The sequence below is a fragment of the Apodemus sylvaticus genome, chromosome 12 (assembly GCF_947179515.1).
Source record: "Apodemus sylvaticus chromosome 12, mApoSyl1.1, whole genome shotgun sequence".
Taxonomy (NCBI): domain Eukaryota; kingdom Metazoa; phylum Chordata; class Mammalia; order Rodentia; family Muridae; genus Apodemus; species Apodemus sylvaticus.
In genome coordinates, this window is record NC_067483.1 from 25,962,867 (window position 1) to 25,981,394 (window position 18,528).

Here is an 18,528-nt window from a genome sequence, read left to right on the forward strand (position 1 = left end):
TTCTTCTAGTGCCCGTGCTCCTGGTTCTCTTGCTACCGATGGGCTTCTATTCATCTCTTTAAGTTGCTGTCCTTGCAGTTTTTCAATTGTAATCCTGGCATTACACATGACCTTTGTTGATATTATGTTTCATGTTATGATTAAGTCAAAATGGCATATTAGCCTGTGCACCTTAGCTCTCACCATGAGAACAGGAAAGTGCACCTGGTTCTTAAATTCATGAAGCCTGAAGAATCTCAGAAGATGGGATACTCAGAAGTTGTTTTTTTTTTTTCTCAAACCAGTCTAGATTCTGCCACCCAACAACCAGTCAGCCATCTTTCAATCACTCTGAATAGTCAGGTCTCTGTAGTCACCTCCAGTTCTCAAAGCAGAAGTTTACTTAGTGTCTCCAACTCCTAGAAGAACCCAAGGATTGTTGATTTTCTGGTTTTATTCTGTTTCTCTATGTTGTGGGAGCAAGATAGTGAACACCTTACATGTCTGATTGGAAGGTTGAATTCTCTGCCCCCTTTTTACAATCTTAACATCTTTGTATAAGTTTTGTTGTACTGTGTACTGTTGAGATTAGTTGAAAAAATATGATATAGCAAACACTGATATGAGCTTAATAGGTGTAGCAACTTTAAATCTCATCTATTTAATCAAGAAACAGAAAGTGGTTCCTAACAATCTTTTGTAGGTAAAGAAAATGGTTCAAAATTAGATTGGTAATGCTATCTTCCATAACCACACCACAAACACTGATTAGATTAACAGTGGATTGCATAAAGCATATCAACATTGAAAACATCATTTAAAATTTGTATTATAGAGTATTTTCTAAGTAATCTAAATAATATTTCAATGTAAGCATCTATTGCTTGGTTTTCTTAAACCCAACTTGCATAAAGCTTTGGATATATGAGTATTATTTCCCAACTTTAAACACACTTCTAGTATGTATAACTATAAAATGCTGCATATATGTACATGTGCATGTATATATATATGAAGTTATTCCTGAAAATTCAGTCCCCTTCCAATTGAGAAACCTTCTCTGTAGCCTATAAAAGACATCTCAAATTCAGTTCAATATTCCATAAAGTATATTCTTTTCTGTTTGCACAGCAATATACATAGCTTGCCAGAATTTTTATTTTATATTAACAGTTTAAAAAACCCAAAATTTATATAATATAGAACTTTGAAAACACAGAGAAAATTCATTATGACTGGCATTTTAATTTATATGTATATTAAATTATATTATTTAAATTATTACATTAAATTATATTATAATTTATGATTTTGACATTCATATATAGTATAAAATAAAAACTACTGTGTATGTGTCCTATCTGTACTTACAGGTAAGAATTATGTTTTTGTCCTTCAACATGCCACAGTAACAACTACATAGGAAATACTCCAAAGGTGTAAGATGAAGCAGTAAATGATCTTTAGTTTTATCTGCTTTATAGAGATATAATTTGAATTTAATACAATTTACCAATTTTAGGTGAACGATGAACTTTAAAAAAATCTGTTCAGCCGGGTGATGGTGGCGTATGCCTGTAATCCCAGCGCTCTGGGAGGCAGAGGCAGGCGGATTTCTGAGTTCGAGGCCAGCCTGGTCTACAGAGGGAGTTCCAGGACAGCCAGGGCTATACAGAGAAACCCTGTCTCGAAACAAACAAACAAACAAAATCTGTTTACCTACAAAACCACTTCAGAGCAATCATGTAATTGTTTTATCATTTTATCTTACAAAGTTTCCTTCTGCTTCCAAATTTTTAAAATATATATATCCTAGGATTTCATAAAGAAAGATGTATTCTTTTGGGTTTAGTATAGTGATTTGAGAGAAGGGTCCATGTGTTTTAGTGTTTCAATCATCCATTTCTTTCTAATGCTGAGAATTATACCATATAGATATTCCATAACTTATCCTCTCAACTGATGCACATTTTTATTGGATTTTTATTTTATCTTATACTGTAGCTCTGAATTTTATGAACAAACTTTTTTTTTTTAAGTGAATTCAGTTTCTCCTGTATAAATCTCTAAGAAAAAAGTACTAGAATTATGAGGTGCCAACCTGACTGGTGTATTTCTTAGCTACTTTTCTTATTACTATGACAATACACCTGACAACAAAACCTAAAGAAGGGGGTTCATTCTGGCTCACAGGTGGAGGGTACAATCCATCATGGAAGGGAAGTCATGGCAGCAAGAACAACGGTCACACTGTGTCTGCAGGTGAGAAGCAAGGAAAAGGATGGATGCCAGTGTGCAACTTTCTTTCTTTTTTTTTTTGATTTAGTTCAAGATTACAGCCTAAAGAATTGTGCTGCCCGCATTTATGGTAGTCTTTCCAGTTAAATTAGCCCAATACTTCTCAAGTTTCCTAATGCCACAACCATTTAATACAGTTCCTCATATGATGGTGACTCCCCCAACCATGAAATCATTTTTATGTTACTTCATAATTGTAATTATACTAGTTATGAATGATAATGTAAATATTTTTTAGAGATAGAGGTTTGCCAAAGGGGTCACAACTCACAAGTTGAGAAACACTGTTTATTACCCCAAGGTAGAAACTCCTTGACAGACATGCCCAATATTTATTTCTGTGTTCCCATAATCTTTAACAGTTCGAACACTGCTCACAAAATCTTTCCAAGCCTCAGTTAATCCTTATCCATGAACCCATACATTTAGAAACCAAGATACATACAATCAGTGGAACAAAGTTAATAGTTTCATTCCAAAGATCAGAACAAAGCAAGATAGAAAACCTGCCAGGAAAACAGTCAAAACCTGTAGCTCCATATGAGGTTTCTGGGGCTCAAATCATGTGGGCTTAGAGGGCTGGGCAGTCAGAGCTCTCCAGTTCTGCAGCCTGCAGCATACACAGACTCTTGAACCAGTTCCCCTCCATTTCCTACAGTATTCCTTCAGTGGGCATCCCTTGGTCCACACTAAAATCCTGGGGTCTGCACTGTAACTTGGATTTCACTTGCACAGCTTCAGGAAGTAGCTTCTTACTGCCTTCTTACTAGGACACCAAACCTCCCACATACTGTCTGGCTTTAGCAAATCTCTGGAACCATTATACAAGACAGCATGGCCTCCTCAATAGTAAGTCTTCATGCCTGCAACATCAGTATCATGAGCACAAAAGTGCCAAGTTGTGTTGCCAGCTCAAGATGGACCTCACTTGCAGCCTGTGTGGTGAACCTGGGAAACATGTTCTTAACACAATTGTTTATTGAGCAAGGAACCCCTTGACTAATATTCTCAGTTTATGGGTTTCGTTTTTTTGTTTTTATTGAATTTACATTTTCACAAGATAACTTCAATGTTTCTGGGATACCATTCCTACTGAGTTAGTGTGAAGGTTTCTCTTTAATAATACAAATCTCTAATGATTACAGCTGCTTTGAAACTTGCCTTTTCTGTAGTTTTGTACTTGCTCACACTCCTTTCCTCACAAACCTACGTACTTCATATCTCTCTGCTCCAGTTTTTACTTGTAGTCACTGTAACCTGAAGAAGAGGAGTAAGCAACAAGCCATAGAGGGTAAATACTATACTGCCTTTAAACTTCCTCTGCCAAATAAGTTATCCCATGGGCTAAATAAAGTCAGATAGGTTTTTGTTTGTTTTGTGTTGCTAGAATATAACAGAAAAGGCCTCTAGCCCAGTTTCCCATATGAACCTTGCTCCTCTTTAAACGTCACAAGCCAGGCCTCCACAGTACAGTTCTCTGCATTCTGGAATTCCAAACTTACATGACAATGATCCATAAAGTTCTACATACAGAATTTTGGGTTTTTCTGATCCAAATGCCTAAACTCTTCTGCACTTTCCCCCACAAATTATTTCCACCTGGGCCTAAGAACCACATAGTCAAGATTAACACAGCAATGACCCCAGTCCTGGCATAAATTATCTATATTACTTATTTCTCCAGTTATTGTGACAAAATACCTAACAAAAGCAAGTTAAGAATGGATTATCTTTGCTCATAGTTTGAAAGTACAGCTCTCAACAAGACAGGGCAGGCATGGCGGCAGGAACACAAGACAGTTCATCACATTGAGTCTACAGTTAGGCAACACAAAATGATAAGGGCAATGCTTGTAATCTTTCTATTTAGTCCAGGACTCCATCTCATGAAATGCTGCAATCCTCCAGGAAGGATCTTCCCCCAATTAGCCATATGGGGGAAGAAGTCAATTACAGACAGGTATAAAGGCTTGTTTCCATGGTAATACTAACCCCCATTAACTTGTCAATCAAGATTAAGCATCACTGGATTTAAAATCACTTAAGACGAGAGGCTTAACTAAGGGGAAGACCCATCCTCAGCAGTCAGATGTGAAGAGGGGAGGGATCTACTCCTGCCTCCCCTGCTTTTTCCTGAACTGAGTTAATGTCTGGATGCTGCTCCTGTTACTCTGTGTTCACATTACATTCTAGCTCTTCAGTCTTCTGATACAGACACAACATATGTTCAGAGAACTTCCAGGCTCTCAGCACTGAATAGAAATAACTGAAGTTCTTAGACGGAACCCTAGGCTTCTTTCTACCATTCCAACAAGCAGCTGGCCACTGTTCAGACTAGCATGTAAGATACTCTAATAAATCCCATTTCATTCTTCCCCTTTCCCATTGTCTCTCCATTTTGTTCATCTAGAGCACAATGCCTAATACATTTTTTTCAATTTTAAAGAAACTGTGAGTTTCCAAAGTTCATGTATTTATTTGCATTTATTCAGTAAAATAATATTTCAAAGGTGCTGTATTATCAAAGTTCTGGGATTACAGGTATGTATAACCATACACAGCTTTTTGTAAAAAGCAGCATTATGGTAGCTTTCTAAAATATTTATTTTGGTTAGCTATCATACTTTAATTTTTATTCTGCCAAGGCATTATTATAGTAACTAATTATGGAAGTTTATTAAGAATAAAAATGATACTGGAAAAAATCAAGTATTTTAGGAGATATACAAAAGAAACAAATTGATACCATGAATTAATTTAGAATGTTTCTTCCTCTAAAAGTCACTTTATTTAAAACATAAACATTTAAATAACCTTGACTACATTAAGCACAGTGATATGCTCAATGTAATTTTTATAATATTTAATTTATCCACTTAAGAAGTTTAAGATGCTCTTTTCCACTGATTTGAGATATAGAAATCATAAATCATAACGGTGACACATCTTGGAAAATGAGAGCAAGGACAACAAGCAAACAATGTATTCTTACAATATTTGAATATTCTCTAGGAAAAAAATTGCTGGGCCACCATCACAGGATAAACTGAGGCAGACAGCAAAAAGGTGGTTATGGAGTCTTTGATCATGGCCAAAATTGCTTTACCTTTGGCAATTTCTACCTTCCTTAACTCTGTTATTCTGTGGCTAAAAGCCACAGGCTTCTGACAATTTAACTCCTGCTGACAGCAGCAGGAGACAAAGAAAAAAAACATAGTTATCTGAACTATTTTCAACCCTACCCCCACGCTCCACTGGCTAGGATAGAGTCTTACAAAGAGTTCCTTAACTCTTTCTAAACTATGAAAAGAAAGGGAGAAAGTCAAGCGCGCACGGGCACGCGTGTGCACACACACACACACAGAGACAAAGACACAAAGACACAGACACACACACACACACACTTTGGTCAAACCCAACCACAATTTCACAAGTGTTCATGCATACTTACATACATAGACATACAAGGACACAAGTATGTATGTACACACATAGACAGACATTTACATATATATATAAAATGGTGGGAGGGGAGAGCCCCAAAAGCCACACTTCATTTCTTTTCTCCATGAATCATACCTTCTAGACAAAAGTTCTTTATAAAATTATCTCATAGATAAAATGTTACACAAAAGGCAAGTTATAAAAGGATGTTGACATTAAGTTCAAAGCAATGTTTCATTCTATATGCTCACTATAAGTTCAAAGCAACAGTTATACGTGTCCTTGCTTTATCATGGTGCAAACCTGAGACTTCGTCCTTGGATTTGGCCTAGAATGAATGTTTTTTCCTCGATCACAAATCTGCTCATTGTATTCCTTATTTCTGGGGAGCACATCTGCACTTAACTTGAGCTGACTTCTTGTTTGTGATTAATCATGAATGAATCTGCCAACATCTGTCTTTGTTTTTAACTAAGATGTGTGTTTTACCATGCAGAGTTCCTCTGCTTACACATAAGTCCTTGAGAGACTGTCCAAACCTGAAGGAAACAGCCTTAGTCAAACATAGACACTATGTACCATAAACTTGCCACATACACATTTGTAGTCATTGTTTATCTTCCTAGAATTGGTCACAAAATACTCTTGCTCGCTGGCATGGTATTAACCAGCAGCTCTCCCATATTCTCTCTCTTGCTGCTTCTTTCTGCCTTTCCTATATTCAGCCTCACTCCCCCAGTGGTGGTTCCTCAATTGACTGACCAGCTGGCTCCTATAGAATGGAGGCAAGCATCAGGCTGGACTATGAAGGAGAAAGTGAAGGACATTACAGAAATAGTGAGTGCTCAGAAAAAGAAAAGGGAGCTCTGGGCAGTGAGTATTTCTCAAGAGTAAAAGACATAGGAAAACATAGATATGGAAGTTCAGAAAAAGTAAGAGAGCTCAAAAAGGTAAGGGAACTTGGAAAAAGTAAGGAAGTTCACAGAAAGTAAAAGTCAGAGAAGGGGGGATGGGAAATGGCAATGGCCTTAGGCTTTCTGTGCAATGCTCAATATGCTTCATTAAACTAGGGCAACAGCAATGACATAGTTTTTTAGATTTTGTATTAAAGGTCTGCCCTTGGTTTCCCGAGGAAGCAAACCGACAGGAGCTGGTGGAGGAGCTAGCTCCCACCCCTCCGTTCTCAGCAGAGGGGCAACACAGCTCAGCAGCAGACATAGGTGAGTCCAACCAAGCAAGCTATGGTCTAAGAAAAAAATGTTGATGAAAAATGTTTGAGATTGATAAATGCAAGTGATAAAGATTAGAAGATATAAAAGAATTTAGATGATGATGATTTAGAAATAAAAAATCCTTCAGATAAAGATGTTTAAAGTTGATAAATGCAGGCAAAGATGTTTACAGTTGCCAGGCAGTGGTGGTTCATGCCTTTAATCCCAGCACTTGGGAGGCAGAGGCAGGTGGATTTCTGAGTTCAAGGTCAGCCTGGTCTACAGAGTGAGTTCCAGGACAGCCAGGGCTACACAGAGAAACCGTGTCTCGAAAAAACAAAAACAAAAAGATGTTTAAAGTTGATGAATCCAAGTTATAAATGTTGGAGGGACTAAGATGATGATTTAAGGTATATGAGATGTAAGAAACGATTTAAAAAAAAAAAAACCAAGGAAAGTGTTTCATATTTCCCCCTACATGCTATTGTTATTTCAAAGCGTAGATTTTTTAACATTGAGCAATGGAGTTATGATAAGTTAATGGAACATTGGCAGTTTACAATTCAGTCATAAACTTACATTTTTAATTTCCCTTGGGTTGTCTTCTGAATATAAATGTAAAGATGTTCCTCACATTGCAAAAACATCTCTGTTCAATATGTTTATATATAGCTGTAAACTTATAGCTTACTAGGTCTCAAAGGCATGAGTCTACTCCTGTTGTCTGACAGGTACTCGTTGACTGCATTTCTAAAATATGGAATTCAATACAATGGTAAATACTAATTTACATCCTTTTGTGCATGAGTTCACATAAGCTTCAGGGAATCAAGAGTCCTAAGACTTGGACCCACTAGCCACAGATCAAATGGACTCCAGACAAGAACACCTACCTGCCTGTTCTGATCTGAAACAGCAGATGGCCCCAAAAATAAAATAAATTATATAAACATATAGCATACAAGTTAGAAATTATATACATTGAAACATGTATATAATTACAGGTAGACACTGCCACCTTTATCTTTACTTTTTCCTCTCTCTCTCTCTCTCTCTCTCTCTCTCTCTCTCTCTCTCTCTCTCTCTCTCTCTCTCTCTCTCCCTAGCCCCTAGTTGTCTTGAAATATAATGAACCTTATTCCATCTCCCCAGCCCTTTAAAAAACATTGAGTCACCCCTCCTCCATTTCTGACTGTGTATTCTCAAGCTAGTCATGACCTCACTCTAAAATAGGCTGACCTCCAACTCACAGCAATCTTCCTGCCTCAGCCTAAGTGCTGGAATTATAAGAGTACCACAACCCATTTGTATTCACTTATTTTTCAGAATTTTACTGGTAAGTCTCACATGTTTATTTTTAAGTATTTTTATTGGATATTTTCTTTATTTGAATTTCAAATGTTATCCCCTTTCCTAGTTTTCCCCCTCCCACAAACCCTCTAACCCATCCCTCCTCCCCATGCTTCTATGAGGGTGTTCCTCCACCCACCCACCTGCCCTCAATTCCCCTACACTGGAGCATCTATCCAGCTTTCATAGGAACAAGGACCACTTCTCCCACTGGTGCTTGACAAGGCCATCCTCTGCTACATATGCAGCTGGAGCCATAATCCTAATACCTGGGAAGAAAAGGCAGGAGGATCTCAAGTTCAAGGCCAGACTAAGACAAACAGAGAGGCTCTGCCTCAAAAAATAGACAAAAGAGCTACAGAGATAGTTTAGCAGTTAAGATGCCTAGCTACTCTTCTAGAGGACCTGGGTTCAATCCACAGCCACCACATGGCTGCTAACAACAATCTGTAACTAATTCCTGGGGATCTAAATGCCTTCTTCCAGCCCCACCAGCACACGCACACATGGTGCACAGACATGCATATAGGCAAAATACCCATGCACACCAAATAAAAATAATAAAATTAAAAATAAATAAATAAGCAAAAGCTTTCTGTGCTTGATAGCATTCCCAGGAACATCTTGAACTTTCTAAGACCTGCCTGACTTTCTACAAGAAGTGTGGCAAGCATGGGCCCCTTAAGAAACACAGTACAAGAACAAGGATCTCTGTGTGTCCTATAATAGGCTATGGTGGGGGAAAAATTAAATAATAATTACATTTAAGTTCACATATGCATATATATAAATCTATGATAAATATAACTATGCATTAAAAATTAATTTATACATGTTAAATATAAACTATATATATTACATATTATTTATATGCATTAATACATATTACATACAGTAAATATAATTCATGGATTAAATATTATACTTACATAAAATTATACATTAAATATTAATTATGTTAAAATTTGAATTAAAGAGTTAAATCTATAAAGTTTAAGTTATAGTCTATATAATATACATAATTTTGCACATCCTCAAGAATAGGAAATTATAAAATGAATCCAAGAACTCAAAAAAATCACCTACAAAAAATAAAAAAGGGGGAGTTGTATACTCATTGACCACAATCGTTTATTTTGAATTTTTTGATCTTGGATGCCAACGGGCTCTCTGCTGCTGAGTGTCTATGGCAACCTACAACTCTGCACAGTTATGCCCAGATGAAATGGAAAGTCCTGATTACTGGCACATAACATAATCCTGATCCAGTATTAATACGGGGAAGAGCGCAATGCTTGTGACTTCTAATAATACTCAGTTGTTAGGATTTCCTTGGTCTGAGGGTAAAAAGTATTCCAAATTAGTGAATTACACTGCTTTGGGTGAGGGCCTACCTATTTGTTTTACTAGAAATAGTATTAATGTTGGATTTGTTTCTATGGACCCTCAGCCTAGGAATAATGATATCTTCTGTAGTACAAAGCATTAAGATGGGAAAGCCTATATCTCAGACTCGACAAGCTGCCTTTCCTCAGGCTCTTACACCTTGTGAGACAGAAGACAAGGAGACTATGGAACCGACTTTCGAAAAATCAAATGGACAAGTTGTTATAATGACCCTCCTCTTTCCTTTACTGTGACAAGTTTTCCTGACTCAATCATGGACTGGTCTGGAAAGCATTCAAAATTGGACAAAAGGAAACGGCAGTGGGCACCTGGAGGGCTGGACATTTTCAGGGACATATTGGAAAATGAGCAGCCGTCTTTGTATGATGTTATATGTTTCTTGTGGATAAAAAAATGGAACAGGTTCTGGGGTTAAGGTAAATGTGACATTCTGCATTATCCCACCTAATCTTTTACTAATTGGGAATGTTACCTTTGTTATTAGCTCTGTTCAATGTTTCTTATTTTAATTGTCTTTTCTCCGATTGTGTTTCTGCATTGTATGACGGCCAATCTGTACTTGTAGTACACCAACCAGATTTTATTACAATTCCTGTAAATTTATCTGAACCCTGTTATTCTGAAAAAGGCTTACAAATACTGGAAGAATTAGATTGCCCCCTGGCAAGCAGCAAATGTGTGGCTGGGCTGATCACTGCCAGTGGAGTCCCTCTCAGGACACTTATTTCCCAGTTATTATTATTACCTTTATGATAGCTTTAGCATAAGACTTGCACACAGCTAGTTTTGTTAATTATCTTGAAGAAAATGTAACCAATGCCCTCAGCATACAAGAGGATTGAGAATTTAGACAGCTAGAATAAAGAATTGATGTATTATAGGATATAGTAACGATCATGGGAGATGAGGTACAAAGAGTGAAAGTCAGAAGCCATTCAGAAAGTCAGATGTCAAATCAAAGTTACGTAAGTTCAAGCTCCACCATCTCCCCAAGCAGAAGCTGATAGTCAATGACGGTAGAATTGTCTTGAAAACCTTCTCAACCACAGGTCACTAATATAAGATATACAAGATTATTTGTGTGCCAATGACAGTAAGAGCTGTGTTTTTGGATGGCAACCTAAGACAGGCAGAACATTCTGCTCCGTGATTATTAAAGTGCTTCTTATAGATAAAAAGGTGGGTAGGATTCTCTCAGAGATGGATCAACCTAAGACAGGGCATGAATGCTAGGATTCACATACCAATGATGGGTAAGGTCCCCATTTCTGGAGGAGACACCACAGTCTTTCTGTGCCAACAACTTAGATAGCTTTTGCTTGTGTAGACTGAAAAAGGGGGACATCTGAGGAGCACATCCAAGGTTAGCCTTGGCTGACTTCTTGCTTGTGATTAATCATGAGTCTGCTGACATCTGTCTTGTTTTTAATTAAGACATGCGTTTTAGCCTGCCCAGTCCCTCCATTTACACATATGTCATTGAGAGCCGGTCCAAGCCTGAAGCAATGGCCTTCGAATGGTCAAATATAGATACTATATAACATAAACGTGCTGCAAAAGTATTTGTAGTCATTGTTTATCTTCCTGGACTTGGTCATATTTTGTGTTGCTTGCCTTTAAAAGACACTGAGAAAATACTCTTGCTCGTTGGCATGGTATTAGCCAGCAGCTCTCTCATATTCTGTCTCTTGTATCTTCTTTCTGCCTTCCCTATATTCATCTTCACTCCCATTACTTATTCTTCTATGAGAAGGGGGCATATTCTATTCTTGATTCTAACTTCATTACATCTTTCTGGCAAAGCAAAACCATTTCCTTAAAACTTTCTTCCTAAAGTTATCTGAATCAAATTAGGAAGTTAACGATTCATTTAAACAGCATTAATTCATGAATATCCATTTTCATGCTGATCTGAAGGAAACTTGCCCAATTGGGTGAGCTGATGCCCAGGATTCATTAGGTTATGTAATGATAGCAGGAAAGGCATATCAGCAGCAAGAAGCAAACCAGGGATGAGGTCTCTGAGGCTGGGCCTCTCCAGTGTAGACCCACTGCAGCCATGCACAACAGTGGGGTATTTCCAGGAAACTCACTTGCTTGCCATAGCCTTTTACTCCATGGCTTCTGTCAACTAGTACTTTTAAGAAACCATATTGAGGGCTGGAGAAATGGTTCAGGAGTTAAAAGCACTAATGGCTTTAATTCCTGAGTTAAATCCCCAGCACCCACATGGCTGTTCACAACTATCACTAACTCCAGTTCCACTGTACCCAACACCCTCACACAGAGACATACATGCAGGCAAAACAACAACATACATGAAACAAAAATAATTAGATTAAAAAAAAAAAAAGACATACTGAAATAAGTTACCTTGCTGTATTTGGATAGATTCCCAGAGGGCAAAATAAAGTATATATTGTACCACAAACTTAAGCTGACAAAACTAAAACAGTTTAAGGGCTATTTACTTTTATATGGATTATTATACTTAGTAATACTGTGATAAAAACAAAAGTATTGGTAGAAATCCTTACCACAGAAAAGTATTCATCCGTACCCTGTTCTTGTAAATCAGAATTCCTCCTGACATCACTCCAATCAGGATTTCATTGTTACTTTGATCCTTCAAAATAAATAAATACATGACACTCTAAAATAGTTAAAACAGGATTAGATTTAAAAAAATTTTTTTCAAATATACACAAACTTTAATTGTACTTAATTACAAATGCAAATAGTTCATTATTGCCTCATAAAAGGCAAACTTCAAAACAAGCTGAAATGTGGCATTATAAAATCCTCTACTCTAGAAGCTCGAGTGATGTTTCAGCAGGTAAGCACTTGCTGCACAAGCTTGGGGACCAGAATTCAGATCCTCAGAAAAAAGAAACTTACTGCACCAACACCAATGGGAATATATAACAACCTAAGTTTAAAAATAATAAACCCCAAATATGGAAGGAAAGTGAAGAACCATTAAAAAAAAAGGCAAAAAGTTCAAGAGACAATTAAAGAATTGCAAGATATCTATCTCTTGAGCAAACCAGACGATCTGGAATTCTACCAGTGGTCAGACAAGTCTATGACACAGGCTCATGAGGCAGAGGCAGGCAGATCTCTGAGCCCAAGCCCAGCCTGGTCTACAGACTGAGTTCCAGGACAGCCAAAGCTATACAAAGTGCCAGGACAACCAAAGGTACACAAAGAAACACTGCCTCCAAAAAAGGGGCAGGGGGAGGACGACAGATAAATACTTTGTGAAACATAAAAAGTAGAGCTCATTCCCCAGAACCTGACTGGGTTGAGACCCTGAGTGACAAAAGCTCTGTAGGATAGAACTCGGAGTACTTCCCCAGTGGATTCTGCACCTGCATGTTTGTGTATTGAGACAAGTTCAAAATAATTTAACTAAGGAAAATTGTGGCTCTTACTCCCCTTTATGGCTAACACTAGCCTAATTAGGCTCAAGAATGTATCTAAGGAAAAAAAAATCCACTGCTGACTCAATTGATGACTATAATTCTACTGAAAATAGCTGGACTTTAAGTATTTAAAAGAAATATAAAAATCTTGATAAATCACAAAAAGGAATATAACTACATATGATGGACAACCTTTCACAAATATAGCTCAGAGGATAACAATCTCTGAAACACAAAAAAATGTTTCAAACAGGAAAAGAGTTACACTGTGAAAAGCCAGTGATCATAAATTTACAGACATGACAGGCAGACATGGGATTTACAATAAAATTTGATCATGAGATAGCTTCAATGTTCAAAACAAAAGGACAAGCCCCAGTGACATAAGAGCATCTTGTATGATCATGATTAACAAAGATTTTGACAAAAGCACTGCCCCTAAGGCAAACTTTTGTTTACAAAACAAATATTCTAAAACTACTGCCCCCTACAGTCTACATTGGTTTTACAACATAAACCAACACCTGATAGAAACAAAAACTCACCCATGTTGTGAAATGCTATTGTGAAATATTTATTTCAAGAGGAAATTTTTAGTGCAACTATGTCAGCAGCAAACACAAATTATCCTGTTACCTAGTTCTCTCAAGGAATTAAAATTTTGAGGAGTTGGAGTTTATGGCTAAGTATAAGAGTACTTGAGGCGCACTGTCCACACACCAAAAAGATTTTAAAATCATTGATACCAAGGAAAGAAGCCTAACTCAACATCTAAGTGAATTTTTCTTTACTTACCCTTGCATAGTGAAATTCAACTCCATAGAGTTCTAAGGTACGTGCTGTGTTTAGGTAATTAAATTCTGCTTCTGCAGGAGATAAGCCACTGTAAAGAGAACATCAGGTCAAAAACTAGATCCATAGAAAAGTTACAAGTTACAAAAAGATTATGTGGAGTCTAAGTTTTATATAGTAACATGTACGTTATTTCAAGGTCATACTTGCAGTAATTCATATTTTTTCCAGATTATCTTATTTTCCAGGACTACAGAGTACAGTAAGTGCTGGGGCTAGTGAGATCACGGACCTTATGGTAGTAGAGAACCTACTACCACCCTTTTTCTACAATAGTTTAGTTCCTTATTACATCCTAAAATTGTTCATTATACCCAGAGCTAACAGTAGTTAGCTCTTATGCCCTTACCAAACAGGGATTTCTACTGTCTCTTTACAGCAAAGGAAACCATTACAGAAAACCATAGCAAGTCATAATGCGGAAAAACAATAGATCATGGGGAGAAGATGCTATCCCCACTGATGACATCGATAACAACTCCTGAAACTAAGGCTCAGAGAACACTGAGTAAGGGGGGGGGAGAAAAAACTGCAAGAGCCAGCAAAGCAGGGAGTATGTAGGGAAAGTCTGCAGGGAAAGTGTGTCTTCTGGAAATGATAGTGAGCTTCAGTCACGATACCCAAATAATTTAGCTGCTTAAATAATGGTGGTACCAACAGACTTGCTAACAGGGAAAGGGAAACTCATGAGGTCCCACCCCTAGACAAACAACAACTAATGCTTACTGAGCAAGAGAAAATGTTTTCTAGGGATAAACCCTCTAATTGGCTATCCAAGTGCTCAACTCTGAAATCATAAAAATACAAACCAAATGGACTCAGCAAGCTGTACTCATATATTTGTGCATATATGCATATGCATATAAATAAACAAATTAAAAAGGCATCAATTTGAGAGATAATCAGAGCACTGGGAGGAGTAGAGGGAGGAAGGGAAGGAGAAGAGTAGTGAAATATTTTAATTAAAAGAATTTAAGGGCTGGAGAGATGGCTCAGCACTTAAGAGCACTGACTGCTCTTCCAGAGGTCCTGAGTTGAAATCCCAGCAACCACATGATGGCCCACAATCATCTGTAATGGGATCTGATGCCCTCTTCTGGTGTGTCTAAAGACAGCTACAGTGTACTTATAAAGTATAAATAAATCTTTTAAAAAAATTATAAAAACATTTAAAAGACACTGACAATTATAAACCACTAGGGAGTACTACAGGTCAGAAGTGAAAAAAAAAGAAAAAAAAATACACTAGTTTTAAAGCTCCTAGCTGATCTTATAGCTATTAACATGGTCACTTATTTCCTGATATAACTTTAAAACATTTCTCATAATCATATCTACATGTGAAATATACAGGGTATAGTATATATACGCTGTCATAACATGCACAAACATGAGTACCAAGAGGTTTTTAGAGCAATCATGTATTCATTAAAAGTCTTCGATTTATCTGTTTTAATATTTCAACAATGTTTACTATTTGTTTCAAAATATATCATACTTAGTATAACAATGACAAATGGAGAATAAATAATTAGGTTAGATCTGAGATGCTTAGAAGTACAATTCCACAGGGAAGCTGAGGTTAAATTTTTATATTTAATAAATATTTCTAGTGATTCTTAAAAACTTCAGAACTACCTAAAATATAATCTTTTTAAAAGGTCTACTCTATTTCAAATACACTAACATCCTTAGTATGGATTTAGCATGCAATTTAGCAGAAAAATATAACACCGAGAGCATCAACCTTTTCATCACCGATACTGGAAAGGGGCCAACCATTTGCCAATGCACAATCAAAGTGAATGTGACTCCCCAATACTAATAAAAAAAAAAATGTGTTAACTACACAGTCCTCCCAATTAAACTAGGTAATTCTGTTTTTGTTTTTAGATCTGATGAACCAGCTTTTCAATCAGAACTACCTTGTAGAAATACAACCCCTTTCCTTATTTAAGAAACCTTTATAAGGTAAATTTTAAAACTCCAATTTATCTTCAGTTTATCTGTTATTGACTTGAACAGACTATATGAAAAGTTTTTACTTATAAAGGGATGGCTTTTATAGGAAAACAGCATCGCCATCACACTAGACCACTTTGTTTAAATTCTCAAGTCATTATGGTCTACAGCAAATCCAAGGTCAAAAAACCTTTTACCAAAAAGGAATAAATAGTATTTCCAAATCTTCTAAATAAATTATCTTCATAGCAACAACTTTAGAATGCAAAAGCATCCCACATCCAACACAAAAATTGAGAATGTCTGTTCATGTGAGTGGTTATTTGTGGACCATGGATTTCAGAAAATTTCACTTCCTATAAAATATTATTTACCCCATGTATTTAATATAGAGACTTAAACCTATATCTTAATATAAACTTTAAATTATTTAATATACAGACAGACTGACTGACCAACAACCTAACCAATTAGCTCAATGGTAGAGCACTTTCCTAACACAAACAAGGTCTAGGTTTGATCCAAATAGTTGGTGACATATTTAGATATTTTAGAAGTACAATATAAACAAATATACATTGTATTACATATAAAAACATGTATTTGCCATGCTTGGCCCATTGGCTGTTTAAAATTAGGGATTGAGCTATTGTTTTTCTAATTTTTGAGACAGTTAAATTATTACCAAATAGGCAGTAAGAGCTAATATTTCCTTAATACCTACCATTTAGTAGGTAGCAGCTTGAGAACTGTGTGTATATAATCTCTAGACTCAGAATTTCTGGCCAGGAGGTAGTAGCTCACAACTTTAGTCCCAGTGCTCAGACTTTTAACCAATACGCAACAATACCTTTGTTCTGTTACTACTCTGAATCAGAGGTTAAAGCAAAACCGAATTCGGAGCCAACAAAGAACAATTCTTAAGGTCAGACCTAAGAATCTCTATGAGTTTGATGTTGGACTACATGGCATTCCAGGATAGGCAGGGCTCTGCAGAGAGATCCTGTCTCAAATCAAATCAAATCAAATCAAATCAAAACAACAATTCTCTTCTAGAAAAAAATGCCACACAGAGCAGGAGACTTGGCTGAGCAGTTAAGCACTGGATGCTGTTGAAGATGACCCAGATTCAGTTCCTACATGGTAGCTCACAATAGTGTAACTCCAGTTCTGACACTCTCTTCTGACCTCAGTGAGCACTAGGTAGGCACATGGTTCATAGACATATATGAAGAACACTCATACACATTAGTGTATAAATCTGAAAGAATATCACAAAGGATGAGATTAAAAATACCCTCAGAGTTGAATACTACTGAGAATAAAACAAGTTAACTGCCTTTAAAAGAACACTGAAAGAATTTCATTAGATTGTTACTTTTCTCACCCTCATTATTAAACAGAATCAACACACTTCAAAACTCTGAAAACTAAAAAAAGACCAAGTTAATTGTCCTGCATATTATAAATACTTTATTCCCAAACTTCCTTTTTTAAAATTACAGTTTTATTTTTATCTACATCCATAAGTGCTTATTATGTGTGGCCATGTGCACATCTGTTGGGGTGCCTGCCCATGGAGGCCAGAAACAGGCATCAAGATCCCTTGAAGCTTTAGTTTAGTAACTCACACAGCTGTGAGTTACCTGATCTAGGTGCTAGTCCTCTGTGAGAGCAGCAAGCACTGAGCCATCTCTCTAGACCCCTAAAATTATGTTTTTAAAGAACTGACAATGTCACATGAAAGCAATCAATATATATCAGTCTCAAATTTATATAAAAAGAAAGGAAAATATGGGTATATTTATTCCCATAAGTATGTTTATAATTTCAAATTGAAAGATAATGCTTTTCTGTTGCCAAAAAGCAAAAACCTTAGGAAAGAATATATTCTACTGGTCATTATGCAAACTGAGAGTTGGCGTTGGAACAGAGCTGTTTTGCTTTCCTCAAACAGAAAAACAAAAGCTACGCTCATAAGAGCTAACATGGGGTAGAGTTTCACGATACTTTGAATAGCTAGCCTGTCTCCTTGGAATGTGGGGTTCCCACAGGAGAACTGACAGCAACTCATAAGAGTTAATTTAAAACAGGGTGTCATGCTGTAATTAGCACCAGCCTCTTTAAATATGGGATCCCAGGGGAGAACTGATTATGACTTAGCCTAGTACATGACACATAGACAAGGCAAAACCTCTAAGCGGACATATTCCCAAGGTTACTTGGGAATATGTTTATATAGTAAGTGTATAAACATTCACATTTTAAACAAATGTGAATACAGAGAAAGATATTAGATTAATTTATATAAACAGAAAGGGGAATATAGATATATTTATATACAAAGATATTAATCTACAAAATGGGAAGAAATGGGAATGGATATATTTTCATGGGTACATAGATAATTAATTAATTAATTAATTAATGCTAGCCTTTGATCGCAATACTTGGGAGACAAAGGCAGGGACAAACAGGTTCCTTCTGTGTTCAAGGCCAGCCTAATCTACAAAGCAAATTTAAGTCATCCCAAGCTATACAGAGAAACCCTGTCTCAATGAAAAATAATTGTTTTAAAATGTTTTAACTGTTTCAAATTA

General features: G+C 36.6%; 1 protein-coding gene across 3 annotated transcripts in view; it reads right to left on the reverse strand.

The window, feature by feature from the left end:
- Positions 1-18,528, reverse strand: part of Ptpn4 (protein tyrosine phosphatase non-receptor type 4) — a 159,819-nt gene that overhangs the window by 76,154 nt on the left and 65,137 nt on the right. For all 3 annotated transcript variants that reach the window (XM_052200080.1, XM_052200078.1, XM_052200079.1), the window contains exons 9-10: positions 13,910-13,997; positions 12,227-12,315 (exon numbers count right to left, since the gene is read on the reverse strand). In XM_052200080.1, coding sequence (XP_052056040.1) covers positions 12,227-12,315; positions 13,910-13,997 — 177 coding nt within the window. The remainder of the gene's footprint in view (positions 1-12,226; positions 12,316-13,909; positions 13,998-18,528) is intronic.